This window comes from Glycine soja, chromosome 9, assembly GCF_004193775.1.
Source record: "Glycine soja cultivar W05 chromosome 9, ASM419377v2, whole genome shotgun sequence".
Classification (NCBI taxonomy): Eukaryota; Viridiplantae; Streptophyta; class Magnoliopsida; order Fabales; family Fabaceae; genus Glycine; species Glycine soja.
The window spans coordinates 4,368,675-4,386,746 of record NC_041010.1 but is presented as its reverse complement, the minus strand read 5'-3'; the positions used below and the strand labels follow the sequence as shown (position 1 = coordinate 4,386,746).

The 18,072-nt window shown below is 33.9% G+C and overlaps 2 protein-coding genes across 2 annotated transcripts; both read right to left on the bottom strand.

Moving 5' to 3' along the window:
* Positions 1-731: 731 nt before the first annotated feature.
* Positions 732-7,917, bottom strand: LOC114367505 (cellulose synthase A catalytic subunit 4 [UDP-forming]-like). Its single transcript, XM_028324695.1, has 12 exons — positions 7,783-7,917; positions 7,432-7,636; positions 6,979-7,097; positions 6,731-6,797; positions 6,060-6,210; positions 4,901-5,513; positions 4,637-4,774; positions 3,895-4,020; positions 3,584-3,796; positions 2,964-3,482; positions 2,254-2,604; positions 732-1,614 (listed from the first exon to the last, which is right to left on the bottom strand). The coding sequence occupies exons 1-12, from the start codon at positions 7,849-7,851 to the stop codon at positions 1,033-1,035; spliced, it is 3,153 nt and encodes a 1,050-aa protein (XP_028180496.1). The 5' UTR covers positions 7,852-7,917; the 3' UTR covers positions 732-1,032.
* A 5,669-nt stretch (positions 7,918-13,586) lies between these two features.
* Positions 13,587-16,283, bottom strand: LOC114367370 (polygalacturonase QRT3-like). The gene is made up of 3 exons (XM_028324536.1): positions 15,768-16,283; positions 15,433-15,669; positions 13,587-14,922 (listed from the first exon to the last, which is right to left on the bottom strand). The coding sequence occupies exons 1-3, from the start codon at positions 16,008-16,010 to the stop codon at positions 13,906-13,908; spliced, it is 1,497 nt and encodes a 498-aa protein (XP_028180337.1). The 5' UTR covers positions 16,011-16,283; the 3' UTR covers positions 13,587-13,905.
* Positions 16,284-18,072: the final 1,789 nt, after the last annotated feature.

Sequence of the window (18,072 nt, the reverse complement as noted above, 5' to 3'; positions counted from 1 at the left end):
GAATAAACTCAGCCAATTTATTAGTATAAAATGATATTAGAGACAATTTAAAATATTATACAATAATAGCACATTTTAAATTGTTAATCACTTTTTTCTTTGCTAATTTATACAAATCAATATATGTCGTTGATGAGAATTTGAGTAATTAGGAAACTAAGTAATCTTTATTATGTAACCATCAAGCCTCCACAACGCAGTGTTGTTTCCTAAGAGTTTGTAAAATAACCTATATCAGTTTATTTATGTATCCGGTGTGGTAGAATGATATTTATATTGAATGATTTGCTTTTAGAAATTATTTCCTCCGTTCTTATTTATATATAAGAAACACGTTCAATGTGTTTTACATTATTGAGAACTTTTATTTTTCTCATATCCCACTAGGTAAATTATTTTCATCTTTATTTTTAAATTATATTATAATTTTAAAAAAATATTAATAATTAAAAATAATATTATATTATGTTTGACTTCTTTAGTATTAAGTAATCTTTATTAAAACTAGGATTTCATCATTGTTTCAGTTATTAATAATGTGAAATGATAATTAGGAGTTGATTTTGACCCATTGTAGCAAATTGATTTTTTTTAATTGATAAATGTTAATTGTTAATTTTTTTGTTAGCTTTGTTATAAGAGGAAATTGAATCCTAATCTTTCTTTTCTTTTCTATTTTCCTTGATAATCCAATTCACCTTATATCTCCTTGGTGCTGCAGCAAATTGATATGAAGTTGGCAAAAATATATATTCTTATTCTCAATAGATGAAAAATCATCTAGTAGCACCAAAACACAGAACATGTTTTCCCAAACAATGACAATGGCTATACTACAATATATGGTTTTGTTGTATCATCAAATGAATACATTCCAATCAGACCCAACTTTCCTCTTTTAAGACTATGTACACAGATAACTCTTCTAATTAAGGCAAACCACTCAATAGCAGTAAGAAAATAAAAGCATGCACACAAGTGCAATTAACTCTTATCATTGGGACATCAACATGGCCTCTCCACAGAGTCTTATTAGCATTCCACCCCACATTGTTTGAGCACTGGACCAGTTTGCTTGGGCAAGAAGGGATCAATCCTGACCCAAATCAATGAGAAAATAGATGCTAGAAGGATTGACCACAACACTACAATGGTAGGAGTCCTGTTTTGCTTTCCCATGAGACCTTTGAGGAAAGGGTACAAGTGAACAATGACCCAGAAGGCAAAGAACAGCTTCCCAAACAAAGGTCCCCATGAACCATATCCATTGTTGATGGCATCAGAGACTCCGGCCACGACTCCAACGATGTTCAAGATTATGAGAGTAGTTGGAGGGATGAGAAGAGTGGTCCACTTGAAGAGATAGAGCTCTCCGAATTCAGTGTCCTCTGCTGCTTTTGCTGTCACAGTGAAGTTGGTGTCTACTCCACCAAGAACTTTGAGGAGGCCTTGGAACACGGCGAAAAGGTGAGCAGAAACACCTCCAATGACCCAAAATTGCTCGTTACGCCAAAGGGCTTCGATGGTAACACCACTCCATCGAAGCTCCAGCACGCTAGTTAAAATGATGGAGATAAATAGAGCCATAAACCAAATGCTAGCAAGGTTGTTCAGCTGCACACAAGAAAAAAAAAAACACTCACATTCAGAATATGTGTCTAATGACAATATTATTGTTTCCCTTCCCATTTTCCATTTTCTTCTTTTAATAGTTTTGTGAATCATAGGTGAAAACAAATGTTCAATATTAGTAATCACAAGATATTTATAGTTGTACAAGACTTAGATGCAGTTCCATAGGTGTTTTTAGTACAATTTTCCAATCAAAATTAGAGTTTTATCTCGATAATCTGCATAATATAGGTTTGCATTAAAGGTCAACATATACGATTGGAGAATAACACCAAAAACATTTAAGGAACTGCATCTAAATTTTGTCCTTTATACTTCTTTTGTTCCAAATTATATGAGTTTTGACATAGATATCAAAGAATGCAATTAATTTGTTGAATTTTAAAGAAAACATTAAGTAACTTCCTAGTATATCTTTTATCATTTTAATTAATGATTCATTTACTCTTCCTATACATGACTCTCACTAAGTATTGATGAAGGATAGTCTTGGAAAAAAGTATTTAATGCAACATTGATTTTGTAAAATGACATCTATTGTAGAATATATTTTTTTTCCTATAATGTCATAATGTGGAACAGAGGAGAGGAGAGGAAGTAGTTGTGTTGTGTGGTACTTACTGTGGGGATGATGAACTTTCCAGTCAGGAGACACACAGCTGGAATTGTGCAGTATGCAAGCAGAGGGATGGAAGTCCATGGATAAACAATGGTGTTGGTGTAAGCCATCCTCTGTAGGTACTTAAGTTTTCCTCCATAGCCATACCACAACGGGCAATGACGACTAAGAAAAATTTCAACAGAGCCAAGAGCCCACCTCAGAACTTGGTGCAATCTATCTGATAGATTTATTGGGGCAGATCCCTTGAATGCTGGTCGCTTTGGCATGCAATATACTGATTTCCACCCTCTGCAGTGCATCTTGAATCCAGTCAAAATATCTTCTGTGACCGAGCCGTAAATCCACCCAATCTGTAATGGAAAACACATTTGTTAAAAGGGCTACATAGATACAGTAATCAATCTTGGAATTCCATGTACCTTGTTTTATGTTGATAGTGAATGTGTAATCAGAAATTGTAATAAAATGTAGGCTAAACTATTCACTTGGTTCCTATAGTTGTGGCCCTTATATAAGAAAACTGTAAGTTTTACTTCCTATCAGCTAGTGCTAATAAAAGAGAAGAATTTCTGGCTGTATAAAACCGCCACAACATCTTTCTTTCACCGCTACAAAAAGTTGTTTAAACCTAAAATGCATTAGCTTATCTGATGTGTAAAGCATGAATAAAATCCAAATGTTGCATTGTTTTTGAGATTAATGGATTTACCTCTTTGCCCCATTCAGTCTTCTCTTCATAGCCACAGCTTATAACATGGATGGCCTCCTTAACCAATGATTGGCTATTTGTGCCTTCAGGAAGTCCTCCATTTTCCATCAAGGTGGAAGCAATGAACACTGGTGACTGCCCGAATCGCTTCTCAAAACTTTTCTGGGACATGAGGGATGATTTCTCTAGATCCTCATACCCTTCAAGCCCTTCTTCAATCTCTTCAAGATCAAACATGGACCCTGACCCTTTTCTAACATAGTCTTTCCCCATCATTTTCTTCTTGTTCTTGTTCTTGGAGAACACACTGAAGAGACCTTTTCCTGATTTCTTTTTTGACTTGGACTTCCTTGAACCACCACAGCAACAGCAACACCATGATGGCCAGCAGTCACATGTCATCTTTGGCCTTTTCTCAGATACTGGTGGATCGTAGCCATACAATGCCTGCCTGTTGAACACAGTTCCAGTACCAACATATACTGGACCTTGAATCCCATCAAGCCCTTTCATATTGATCTATGATGAAAGCAACATTGAAGACAAACGGTTCAAGGTCACTTAGTGAAATGAAATTTGCACATATTTGTGAAGTTGGAGATTAGAAGAATTGTACTTACATCAAAGAACACCGTGTTTCGGTTAGCATATCTATCGTGGCGATCAATACCATCAAATCTTTGTGGAAATTGGACATAGCACAGCTTCTTCCCAAGGTTGGGGTCCATTAAAAAGCACATGGCCTCTCTGACTGCCTTGCTATTATTGACGTAGTGATCACAATCCAGATTCAACATGAATGGTGCATTTGTAAGAACAGCAGAAACTCGAACCTTTGGAGGATAGACAACAATAAAAGAGTTATAAACATGTTTCTAATATCTTAGTCCTGAAGGTACTAAACAATACAATATCAACTTTTTGTGCTTACCAAAGCATTCATGGCACCTGCTTTCTTGTGGTGTGGATAGCCGGGACGTTTTTCACGTGAAATATACACAAGTTTAGGAAGTTCCTTGCCTTCCACGTCTAGCGCACCGGCACTTCCTAAATATACCTGTAAAGGAAAGTTCATGAACCATATCAGTTGATACCAACTATTCCTCTCACTAATTTCTTCATTTTATTTTCACTAACTTAATTTTTCAATTAGAAAATGTAGTTTATATATTATTAGTGTTAGATTTCATCCTAGAACCTTGGCATTTAGTGAACTTGCCCATGAGTCATATCAGTTTATACCAATAAACCAATTATTAACCTATTGGAATTTGGAACTAAATTAAGATGTCTACCAGAAGGGGATACATAGAGATGGACTATAAGCATTCATTGATACTTTGTTAGATTACATCTTAAAACCATTACTTTTATGTAAAGTTTCCCAAACAGTTGTATAAGTTGCATCCCAGGAATTATGGGAGACAATTTGGGGTTCCAACAATTAACATTATGTTGACATTTGAAGAAAAATTGTAATAAGTGGGCACCATATTTTCCTTTCGAAATCTATTACCTAAGTAAGAACCGAAGAGGAAGGGAAGAGGGGGCTAATTCAATGGCTATTCAACATTTCATAAATGCAAGGTCTTTCTGTTCTGTTTTGCTTTGTTTTGTTCCTTAATGAAAAGATAATGAAAGTACACAAAAGAAAGAGGATGCAATAGCCAAACCTGAATCATTCCTGGATGATCGCGAGTGTTGTTCCCTGGCCATGGAGTTCCATCCTGCATCACCCACCCCTCCTCGGGTTTCTTCTGAGCCTTTGCCACTAAAGAATTAATTTTCACCTTAAATTCTTCATATTCTCTCTGCAATGGTGCAAACACACAAGTATTACCACCAGCCTCTAATGCCATATTGAGACTAGAAAATCAAAACCAAAACTAAATAAAGAAAAAAAGAAAAACTTGTCCTATCCTTAAGTATATCCCCACCTTCATGGCCCTTCTTTCCTTCACAAATGTAGGCTGCACCTTATCCTTCAAGTAATCAATTTTCTGAGAAAAGTAAAACTCAGGAGCCCTTGGCTCAATGTTATACTTCTTGCAAAAGGGAACCCATCTTCTTGCAAATTCAGCAGTTTCTGCCAAGGAATCAAACAGAAGCATAGATGCACCATCATCTGAGACATAGCAGCTGACTTTGTCAACAGGATAGTCCACAGAGAGGATTGAAAGGACAGTGTTGGCTGTTATAATGGGAGGTTCCTTCAAAGGGTCCACTGTACTCACAAAGAAATCAACTGGAGCTAGTTCGTTTGTCTCCCCTTCGCGCTCAAACCTCAAGGACAAACGGTCCAAGTAAGTTTCACGTGTGATGGGGAACCACTTGGGGAACTGATCAAGAATCCATGACAGTGCAAACCATATCTCACATATCACAGAGATTAACCACAAGGGATATGCATCATTTGCTGGAGTTAAGATACGGAATCGGAAGAAGAAACAAAGGATGACCAGCCTCATCACGATCACTATGCGATATGGATTGATTAAGCTTGAAGATATCGGAACCTTGCGCCACAATGGTTGTCTAGCTTCAGCCAAACTGTTAGGTGACAGAAGAACATTAGTTCCAGTTATAATATTTTGTGCCTTGTGCACACCTTATTATGCATACAGGTTTCTCACATAAAAATCAAAAGTTGTTGCATTGCATATTTTAGAAGGAGTGATTCAAGTGAATTGATTATTATTGCTCATTTTTTGTTGGAGTGCTCTTGCCAGCTTTCACTTAAGAATGTGTAACATTTATTTGTTAGTTTTTTGAATCCTCTGTTCGGAATTTAAACAATAGCATTGAAATTGTAAACGTTTTTGCTCCAGATGAACACATTTTTCTAGTAATAAAGGCAATGCTGTTCCTCACAATATTGATCATATTTGAAGTTCGGGTGAAAATTTTAATAACAAATTTAGAACAATTACTTATAGATAATCTTTGAATTTGATATGGAGAAAAATACTATTCATGTAAACTAATTGACATGCTTGATTCTTCAGCATTATTTAGTATTCATGAAAAGGAAACATAAGTTAACAATCTCATGTACAAGGCTAAGGCTTTTAAAGAGCTATAGAAGAGATCACTTACAGGTAATCATCTTCTTCACCTTGATCTTCTTTTCCGTCTTCTTTGTTTAGAAGACCTCTCTTTTCTTGCCTGACTTTCCATTTCTCTACTCTTTCTTGCCATTCTGCATTGCTGTAGAATTCTTTGTCCCCTTCGAAATCCTTGCCAGCAACTATAGAACAATAAACCAACATATAAACAAAATATAATACGCCAGAAAAGAAAATTACTATCATGGATAATTAGCAATGTGCCTATACTATGCTCTTCAAAAAAATTAGGCTTAATTTCACTTTTTGTCCTCAATTTTTTCATTTTTGACGAATTTTATTCCAACAAATTAATTTGGTGTTTTTTACTTTCAATTTTTAAGAAACTTGCAAATTTTAATCCTCTCATTTATCCATTAATAAACAAAAAAATTGAGGATAAAATTTATAAAAAAATAAAAAAAAATAGGCATAAATTCACCAAAAAAACAAAAAGTTGAGTGTAAAATTTATCAAAAAATAAAAAGTTAGGAATAAAAAGTATAATTATGTTAGGAATAAATTGACGAAGACTAAAATTGACAAGTTTTTTAAAAGTTGAGTGTAAAATGCGTTAAATAATTTATTGGGATAAAATTCACCAAAAATTGAAAAATTAGAGATAAAAAGCCGAATTAAACCAAAAATTTAAAAGTTTCTTACCGCTCCCAGCTGAAGAGAATGCTTGACCATTGGGATGCAACTTCTCTGGATTGTAGTCCCCATTTTCCTGTAAAAATTACATCAGTTCCATAGTCTCTTAGATCATTCACATTCAATTAACTATCACAACCACAATACTAATTGTCCTGATTCATTTTGGCCAAACCCCATTTGTTGAATAAATAAAAGATAATTAATTTCCACATTGCATTTATTTTTAGAAGCTTGATTAAGAATAAAGAAAATACCACATGATTAACATCATGGTTCCGATCTAGATCTTCACGATGATTCTTAACCGGAAACTCATCATCAAAATCATCTGCATCAAAGTTGTCCTCTTCATCTCCAGCTACTCTAGGACAACCTGCACAGAAGCCAACATCAATGTGTCAGCAAAACCAGGTTATCATACTGAGATGCATTCCTTTAGCCTTTAGGTGTTTTGTTATTCTCTAATCGGAATTAGAATTTCAGCTTTAAGCTAACTCTTTTTTTCTTGTTCTAGATCAGAGACCATAGGTGTCCCCAACCCACTAGGACATTTAGTGTAAACATTTATTACGTAGATTATCGTGATAAAACTCCAATTCTTATGATCTGAGAACAGCACCAAAAGCATGTAAGGAACAACATCTAAGTGTTGTCCAAATACATTAATACATAACATGATAACACAAAGCTTAAAGAGATGAACTAACCTTTGTGGCGCTTATAGCGAGTGTTGCATTGAGGACAGCTCTGGTTCCCTTCACTCCTCTCATACTCATAACACGGTCGACAAACAGGAAATCCACACACATGACAAGCCACAAACAGCTCCCCATTTTCCTTGTATCCAATCTCATCGCCACAAACTCGACAAGTAGTTTTCGATGAAGCCTGTCGGGTAGGAGGAGTCTGATGCTGCAAAGAAACAAAACAAACAAACACACCATGAAAAACCAACATGGAACATGTTAATTAACATTTGCTGATAAATAAAAAAAACACATTAAACATAATGTTGTGCACCATATGAAATGAAAAGAAGATGAATATGCATAACATACCTCATCGGAGTCACGCGAGAAGTGAGAATTCGAACCGGTGATCAAGCCAGCCATGGAGTTTGAGGCCATGGCAAGGCAAGGTTACGGAGAGAGGTTGAGGAAGAGTGCAATAGGAGAAGATGGTTTTATAAGAAATGGTAGGTTGAGAGTGAAACATCATGGTCATGGCTGTGTTGTGGATGTAAGAGTGTGTACCAAACCGTGAGTTGGAGGGTCGTGAGTTTGAGTCTAAGAGACGTCATGGAAGGAGCGATTGGTGTGAGGGACTTTTCTTTAAGTTTTGGCTTGCTTGGACTCTAAGGAGAGAGGTCTTTTCTAGTTCTTAATACGTGACATGATGAATTTTGAATAAGATACATGTTTCATATGTGTTACACGAGCTGGTTATAATGTCACGTCTATGTTCATAATAATATTAAACCGAAAAGGTAAGATCTGCAATGGAGGCGTCTTTTCTAGCTCTTAGTATGTTCATATCTAACATGGTACGTATTGCACACTAGGGAGGTTGTAATGTCACATTTAATTTTGAAGCTAACAACCTAATGCAAAATGCTATTTGTAAGAGCCTAAGGGGAAGGGGCAGATTGTAGTGCAATATTCAAATCCAAGATGTGCCAAGTTCCACAACGGAACATAAGAGGAAGCACCATGGCTTGGAATTTGAATCCAATGTTTTAATATTTTTTTTATTGATGTTTTACTATTAGTAACTTTGTGACTTGTGTTGAGTCAATATTTTGGATTTTTTATTATGTATTATGTTTTAGTTTTGTTCTTTGTGGACCAAATCATAGCCAACAATGATGGAAGGGTGATGTTGGGTGCACCAGCTCTATTGTCTGTGCACCCAACATTTTTTTTAATTCCAAAATTATCCTACGTCGAAGGTACACAAGTTCGTAGTTGATTTGTATGGTTTGTATGGATAAACTTGATCCATAAGTATAATTTAAACATACAGATTTAGTTAATTCATATGATTTGTACGGATCAACATGATCCATATGAATCATACGGATCAACTTGAGTGAAAGATATTTTTATCCATTCATTTAAAATGTTGGATGCACTAATAATGATGTTAGGTGCACCTAACATTAACCATTAACCAGGAAGGAATTGCCCATGCCAACTTCAAAGTCCAATAGATTTTTTCCCCAATTCAGCCCTTGGACTATTGCATTTGCTTCCTATTCTTTGCATTTTGCTTCCTGCACCCCATAGAAAACTCAAATGGACAAAGATACCCTTCCTCGTACTCCTTCACCATCAAACCACTCTCCAGAAGCTACATAACATGCTCCTTTTCTATTTATTATTTTATATATATATATATATATATATATTGTTCCTTCTCACCGCCACATAGCACAGCACACGATCTTTTTGTTTCTCCTAATTCCAAAGGAACGCATAATGTAGTTAGCAATTGAAGAAAACAAGGGTTTGGCCACTGAATTGTTTGAACACCTTGACAGTGCGGGTGAGATGATCATTGCTCTCACCGCTCTCGCATTGGATTTGACAGTTTCTTTTTGGAAGCCATTTGTGACAAAGTAAAATGGAATTTCGCGCAAAAACTGAAACACGAGTTAACAAACACACTTAGCTTCTTTCTTTCTTTCCTTTTTTTTTTTAGATTTGGCTACAATTTTGGTCCAATCCACTATTAAAAAAATTGGGCACTTCCAGATTTCCCATTCCTGAATTACTTATTCTTGAACTTTGCAGGCATAATTTTGGATTGCCCATTGTAAAATTATGGGTGCATAATTTCGGCATAAGTAATCCAGGAAACAACATATAATTCAGATTACTTATTATGAAATTATGTGTACATAATTTTGAAATGGGCATTCGAGAAGAGTCCAATTTTTATTTTTCTATTCTAGATTGGAGAATCCAGAATTATAACCAGATTCAAAAAAAAAAAAACTTGGATGCAAATCAACAAATGGTGACTAATGGAGGCCAACTGTGGTGGCGAAGGTGAGGAAGAAAGGAGCAATTGTAGTGGTGGAGGCTTTCAGACAGAGGTTCCATGGAGGGCAATCATGAGATATTTGGAAAAAAAGAGATGCAAGTAGCAAAAAAATGTGATGCAGGAAACAATCGGCTAGAATAATGAGTTAATTACAATAAACAAGGTTTACTTTTATTACACTCATTATTTTGTGAAACTTCCGTTATAAATTTAATAAAAGAAGAAAAAGACAATCATATATTAAAGAAAAAAACTAAGATAAAAGAAAATTATATTTAAATAGTAACATGCAGAATTTTGTTTGAAGTTATTTTAATACTTAATTACATATAATTTTTTGAATTTATTTAATTGAATTTTAAATCTTTATTCAACTTGTTAAAATTTAATATAAATCATTTTAAACAAATATAATTTTCGGATAAGGTAAAGAAAAATTATTAAAAGGAATGAATAAGAATATTTTAGATTAAAAAAATTTATTAAAAATTAAGTGATCTTCATGTGACACTCTTAAATTAATGTTTTTCACGTTTACAACGTCACAGGATAATTAATGAAACAAAAAATAAACAATTAAAATATTTTTTTTTAAATTAAAAAAAGAACAGAAGTTTCCAATATAATAAAAACAAACATAATTATAATTTACTCTACACTAATTAATACTCAGAAGAGCGATGAGGCTTTCTCTCAGGCCAATGATATTTCCACTACCGTGTTTTATCTTTCACTCTTTTTTTTCTTCGATCACACACCTCGCTTGAACCATTGGTTAACAAGTAGCCATCATTGCCTTTGCCTTTCTTTTGTGTTGTGTGTTTCTATTTTATAATTATTTAATAAATTTTCTTTTAAGCAATCAAGCTGTCTACTTTTTACATTTACTATTCTAGTGAAAACACAAAACACAAGCAGTGCCATGTATGTGCGTGATTACATTTCCAATGAGTTAATGTATTTTTATTGTACTAAATTTTATATATTATAATAGTTTCTTTTATTATGCATTGATATGTATATTAATTATAATTTATTTTTTCTACAACATATTTATATATACTATATGTTTACTTATTGGGTAAGATGGTAAGTTTGCTAGAAATTTGTAAATCCTTGTGAATCATTTTTTAACATAATATACTATTGAAAAGAAAATGTATGGTCATAGTGGGACATCTTTTGTCCGAATATATATATATATATATATATATATATATATATATATATATATATATATATATATATATATATATATAATTTATATGAAATTTAATTAAATTAATTTTATTCAAATGAGATAAACAAATTCAAGTGAATAAAAATGTCACATTCATTTTCATCATCCAAATTTTTCTTACAAAAGGAAACAGTTAACCAGCAAAATAACATAAAATAACATGTTTAGAATATTATGCAAATAATATAGAAACTTATATCTTAATGTTACATTTTATCAAAGTGTTGTATCTCAACGCTCTCTAGCATGAGATTCCTTAAAGCAATCTATCTAATCACCTACTTCTACAAATAAAAAGTTCGAGATCATCACATGATCCAAACACAAACAACGACATAAACAAAATATATTATAAAAATATTTATAACATAGCTCAACTTAATATAATCCACATCACTTCACCACTTTATCATTTAAAATTCATTTTTCAATTATCAATCACATTACACATGAATCACACACTCGAATCAAGATGTAACAACACTCACTAATTTCATAATAAATAATTTACAGACATTATGCAACAATTATACTAAGATTCAAGACTATATGCAATGTGGTATCATGTCAGTGAAAAATCACACTGAGACGCTTAGAAATACATAACAAGACACGCTACATAATGGGTATGTTAGGTCACTTTCACTAAGTAAAATCATAAGGTGACCAATCATGATCACTTTGTCTTTTCGGATGCACTCAAACATGTCTCAGTAAAACTACCATCTCGGATTCATTAATAGTTCGATTGTCATGAAATTTGAACACTAAGTTTGAAAATTAATTTTGGATATCCCCACTGTTCGGATTTGGGAAATAAGGTGAGAGAAATGTCCATGACACATAATTCTCTTTTTTCCGCATACACCCAAACTTGTTAAATAAAATTACGATGCCGGACTTGTTAACTATTAGATCGTCGTGAAATTTGAACGTCAAGTTCGGAACTTAATTTTGCTCACTCCCACTGTTGAGATTTACGAAATAATGTTTGTGGTGAGAGAAACCTCCCTCAGACAGAGACAATGAAGAGACTTGACATGGTACTACATTGTATATAAACTTAAGTCTTAGTATAATTGTTGCATAACGCCTATCAATTGCTTATTATGAAATTGGTGAGTGTTGTTACGTCTTGACTCGAGTGTGTGATTCATATACAATGTGATTGGTGATTGAAAAATGAATTTTACAAGATAAAGTGGTGAGGTGACGTGGATTGTATTAAGTTTAACTATGTTATAAATATTTCTATAATGCATTTTGATTATGTCTTTATTTATCTGTATTTTATTTAGAAATGTGATAACTCAAACTTTGTGTTAAATGAATGACTTTAAAGAATCTCGTGCTAGAGGTCACTAGGACACAATGTTTTGATAGGATGTGACATTGGGGCATGAGTTCTATTTTAATTGCATGATGTTCCATTGTAAACTTAGACGACTTGTTTTGAGCCAAAGATATTTTTAATAAGTTTTATTTGGTAACAGTGAAACGAATATGATCATCTTACCCACATGAATTGGTTTAAGTAATTTGAATAAAATTAATTTAATTAAATTTCATATTTTTATATGTTTTTCTTATTTATATGTATATCGGGATAGAGAGTGTCACATGAAGAGGAAAAAACCAATGTCAGGAACAAGACTCCTCAAATAAAGTATGATGCTTTTGTTAGCTTCAGGGGTGTTGACATCCATCGCAGCTGTCTTAGCCATTTGATTGACACTTTCAAAAGTAAGAAGATAAATGCCTTTGTAGATGATAAACATGAGAAGGAGATGAAATATGGCCATCACTTGTTGAAGCAATTGAAGCATCATGTATTTCGTTGATCATATTCTGACAAGACTATGTTCTTTGCAATGGTGTTTAGAAGAACTTGTCACAATACTTGAATGCAAGTTTACAATCGAGGTTACAATGAATGTTCGATCCAAGCTCAAAAAAACTTATGATACACTGCCACAGCAGGTTTTTAGAAGGATTCAGGGTCTGCTCAATAAGCCTCTCGGCCTATAACAGTTTCATTCAACAGATGGAATTGCGTGACTCATTGTGTCAATTTCATTAAACAGATGGGACTGGGTTGTGCTTTGTATTATCCAAGGTATTTCCTTCCTGTGGTTTAGGATGAAATATTTTATTTAAAAGAACTTGTATTATTTCATGTTACAAGAACTTAATTGGTTACCAGATTCCCAACAAAGCTATTAATGTAAGTACTTATAATTCCAAGTTATCATATGGACCTACTAAGTTCTTAAAGAAACAACTAAAGTAATGATTACTCAACAGACAATAGTATGCAATCATACTCAAAACTACCAAGATAGTAGTATCAGTATGCATGTACTGTTATTAGTAAGGAATATGACACTAGTCCAAGTGATAGTTGTGCTGATTTTAAAGAAAATTTAAGCACATTACTATTGTGAGTCAGCATGTTTGTAGACACACAGGGTTAGATATATTCTGAAACTGGAAGTTTTGGTCTTATGTTGGTGTTATGTTGATTTTTGTAAGGAAGTAGCAATGAAACAAGCTCTTTTATGACTTATTCGCCTGAAGTTGCTATAATAAAATTCTCTCATTTTTTTTATTCTGTATAATGAGAACAAGATGCTGGTTTTGATTCAACCTAGGACCTGTTTTACAAAAACAAACTATAGAAAGAGTATATCTTTTATCAATACAATACTTTTCATTCAGTTACTGTATAATGTGTGGTTCAGTCAATCTACATCTTCTAAATCTATAGCAGTGTTTAGTATATGGTACTATGGTTACTTTAAGTTGATCCAAAGAAAGAGTTCACAACTCGGTATGCACAATTCCTTCGAGTCAAGACTCTTGACCAAACTTTTTGGTCACCACCTTCAGACCTTCTTCAACTTAACGCACTTTGATCCACCGTAACAAAAACATTGGCAGCCACTGCTTCATTTGTTTCAATCACAACACGATTCTCGGACACGTTCCTCAGAGCATGATTGGGGAAGGTGCTGCCTGAGGAGCTTAAAGAGTACTGAACATTCTTTATGAGGTTAGGAAAAAGCAAAACATTGTTAAAATCAACACTCCAAGAGGTTCCATTCCCTTGCATAGACATTTTGGCAACTGTGGCCTTTAACTTCATCCCCCTTGCAATGTTTCTATCAACAATAACTTGATCAATTTGTTGGAAAGGACTATTTGATTGGTCAAGCTGAACAATTTCAACACCCTGATTTGAACCTGAGAACATGTTATCAACAATATCAACACCATTCACAATTCCATTCTTGGACTTTAGGACAATATTGGCATCACCAAGGAAGAAACTGCTGGAGATATGGAGTTGAACCGGGTCTTCCGCCACAATACTAGTGTAATCCATGTAAGAATTCACAATCCTGGTTTGGGTCAAACCTGGTAGTTTCAAATAAATTCCAGTGCCTCCAAAGCCAGTGGCCTTATTGTAACAATGTACACCAGAAAAGGCATTAGCTTGACCAGTAACCATTATTCCTATAGCAGCAGAGAAAATTACAACATCAGTGACAGCATTGTCATTACCCTGGAGGGTTATTCCAGTGCCTGAGAAGTTCCTCTCATTTTTGTCGCCGCCAGCAGTTATATGCTGGCCGAGGAAAGAGTTCCTGATGTATGTTTCATGACCACTTTGGACTAAAATTCCATTGGTGGTGAAATGTGTGATGTAACAATTGTCTATGTTAGTCCTAAGTGAGTTTATGACTGAAATGCCTCCACCCCTGAAGTTTGAGTCCAGCAAGAGTTCCTTGAGAGTTATGAACTCAAAATTGTAGGATGGTAAACTGTTTCTTCCATTAGAAGAGGGTGACAAATCAATGATATAGCCGTCTTCTGGAAAATTATCTGAGGCTCTTATAGTCCCTCCATGTATCTGTTTTTGCATCAAAATACAAACAATAAATCAAACTTAGCTATCGAAATTTAAGGTCTTTTGGATGTCTTATTGAATAAAGAAATTGGAAAAGTACAGTTTGTCTTGACTTTTCTGCAACTTTATGTAACAAAAATTGGTTAAAATTAGAAAAGATAAAACCGTGTAGAAAAGAACAAAAAGTAGTGGCAATAAAGGAATGACGGTTGAAGAAGGGCAATTTTTTTCTAAAATCTTAATAGCTATAGTCTTATTTTCTTGGTCTAGTTAGACCAACTGCTTCACCATCTTGACCAAAAATTGGACCACCTGCCTCAAAAATTAAATTTAGCCGTCATAAAGTCTTACAAGTTACAGCAAAGTGACAATTGGCAAATAAAATGAATTTGGAAGATACTTTTGATATTGTACATTAACTAATACTAACTTATAGGTGGTTTATATTTGTCATATAAAAAGTTGTTCATGAATGATGAAGTTAACAATTAGAATGGTATTCTGCAGGCATACCATAAGGTTCCCCACCCCGGCCACCGGCAACTTGAGTGACCGGCTGATCAAGTAATTTCCACCCTCAAGATTAATCTGAGCACCTCCAAGGTCTCTGATGCCTTCCATCAAATATCCTTCACTAGGACCCTTGGCTGCATCTTCTATGGCTGCAAGGAGTGCTTCAGTGCTATCCGAATTACCCGTTGGATCTGCACCATAAGACGTCACACGGTACACGCGTGGATTGTTCACGCCCTGCATGACACAAAATATATCAAACACTTGATATTTTCACCACAAAAGAAAAATGTACTAGACTAAAGACTAGGGGGGGTGACACATAGTTGAATTACCTGAAGTGAGAGAGAAGGAGAAGGAGCAGAAGAAGGGCTTGAGAAGGTTGATAAGGAAGATGAGGCTGAAGCAATGGAATCATGTCTTGTTAGAGAGGCCTTAAATGACTGCAATCTTTGTATTGCTTCATGATAGTTGTTACTAGAAAATGTCCTAGGAGGAAAGCTCTCCTCATATGAACCAATAACTATGGAACAAGCCATCCCTAGAAGCAAGGACCAAGCTAAAGTTTTTCTTGCCATTGTTGTTGTTGGAGAGAAGTTTGAGGCACTCAGGTTAAATAGAACAGGTTTGGGAAAAGCATTCCAGTTGTGTGGAGATTTAAATAAGGTTGAGAGGTAGAGGGAAAGGTTAAAGAAGGGTAATTAATATGGAGACATGGAAAGAAGTGGTGTTAGCTAAGTTTTGATGAGAAAAATGTGTACGAACATTTTCATATTGGATCATACAAATTACACCCCCTATTATCATTTGGACTATTATGATATTAGTGAAGGTTTTTTTTTTGTAACCTTTTTTTTTTTCATTTTCCCTGACCTGACTGAAAAGTAAGCACTTACCAACTTCTTACTTTTGGAACCTTCACTAGTTTGACATTGTGTAAAAGGTATTTTGGAATTAGAATAGGAAGAAAGCGCACCTGTGGTGATCTTAAATTAGATTGTGGAATTATTGGGCAGAGGAGGGTCCACCATACAAATCTTGTGTGACAAGGTAAATGTGCTTGGTTGATTCACCTTGGTAAAATTACGAAAATAATAAATTGTTAGGTATGTATTCATTGTTTAGAGGGTAAAATTAGGGAAAATATAAAGGAACATTGGCAGCCCATTAAACGTGAGTCATCCTTTTCAAAAATTATGGCAATGGTAGAAAATGAGGATGGGCTACCAAGAAAGTAGGGTTAAAGTTACAAATTCAGCATTGTCCGTCCTGGATCAAAGTATAGAATTAGAGGACATTTCCTTTATTGAGACACAAATAAATCATACAACTAAACTTAACACCACATCTAAGAAAATCTTAATTAAGACATTACGTTTATGAGATTTTTTCAATTATATGTTGTTTAACAAACATATTTATATCTAATTATGAGACTTCTCACATTTATCTCTCCAGTATAACAATTTGTCATGTTCTATAATATAGTAAATATTAACAAAGAAAATTTAACATTATTAACCATTCAACCATATTAGTTTTCTCATTAGCATGTTGGTTTTACGTGTATATGACTTGTTTACATTGTTATGATATTCACTAAACTGAGTGATTTTGGAAAACAAATTACTCATGTTTAAGTGTCCTGTCCGTGAAATGAAGGTGAAGTCTGCGAGAGTGACGTCTCCTTTGCAAACAAGGAAACCAGGGTGAAGTCTATCAAAGTAGTGGCTCTTGTTGACGGGACACTTGAATTGGTATCAAATTTTAGTATGGACGTCTCATGCAAAATGACAAAAAATTAATGTGAGATATCACTTAGAATAACGTCTCTTAAATTCTATATGACAAAAATCATCCATAATATGTAAATAGTTTCGAAACTATACTACTTTAATAATTTGTTTTACAAAATCACCAAGTTTAATAAACAGAAGTCATTACAATGCAGCTAATAACAACTCAAGCCCGAAATATCCATTAATGAAGTTTAACTCAGAAACCCTGAGTAGCACGTTTAATCAAGACCTTGAATTTAGTGTGAGATTAATTAATAGATTACCAATCTTAAAAGCCATTGTTATGACTTCCGTGTCATGCAGGGTATTTTGATGAATTCCGGTAACCAAGCAACTTCTTTGAATATATACAAGTTTGTGCTTTCATTTAGTATCATTAGGGCTTGATTTTGAAGGCTGTAGATGTTGGTCCACTGGAAGTTGTTATGCAGCCAAACATATTCTTAGCATTTTCTTTTGCTCACATTTTCTCATTAAATACTTGGATCATTTTCACATGAGATTGCTTTAACTTAATTAATAATTAACAGTTACAAGTTCAAGTTTAAATATGTAATTGCATAATGTATTAAATATTCAAAAGAGTTTTGTAATTTATAATAATCTTATCTAATTTGAATAAGATTATATCTAATAAAAAAGTATCTAAAGACTATAAAAAAAACAAAAATATTTGAGGTATTGATGATACATCTTAGAATCATTATAGCCACCCATCATATAATTATTGACTGGAACCATGGATGATGCGGTAATATGGGGTAACCTAATAATTTATCGTAGAATTAACCTTCGTATTTATAGTTTAAAAAAACTTAATTATCAAAAAGATGAAATCAAC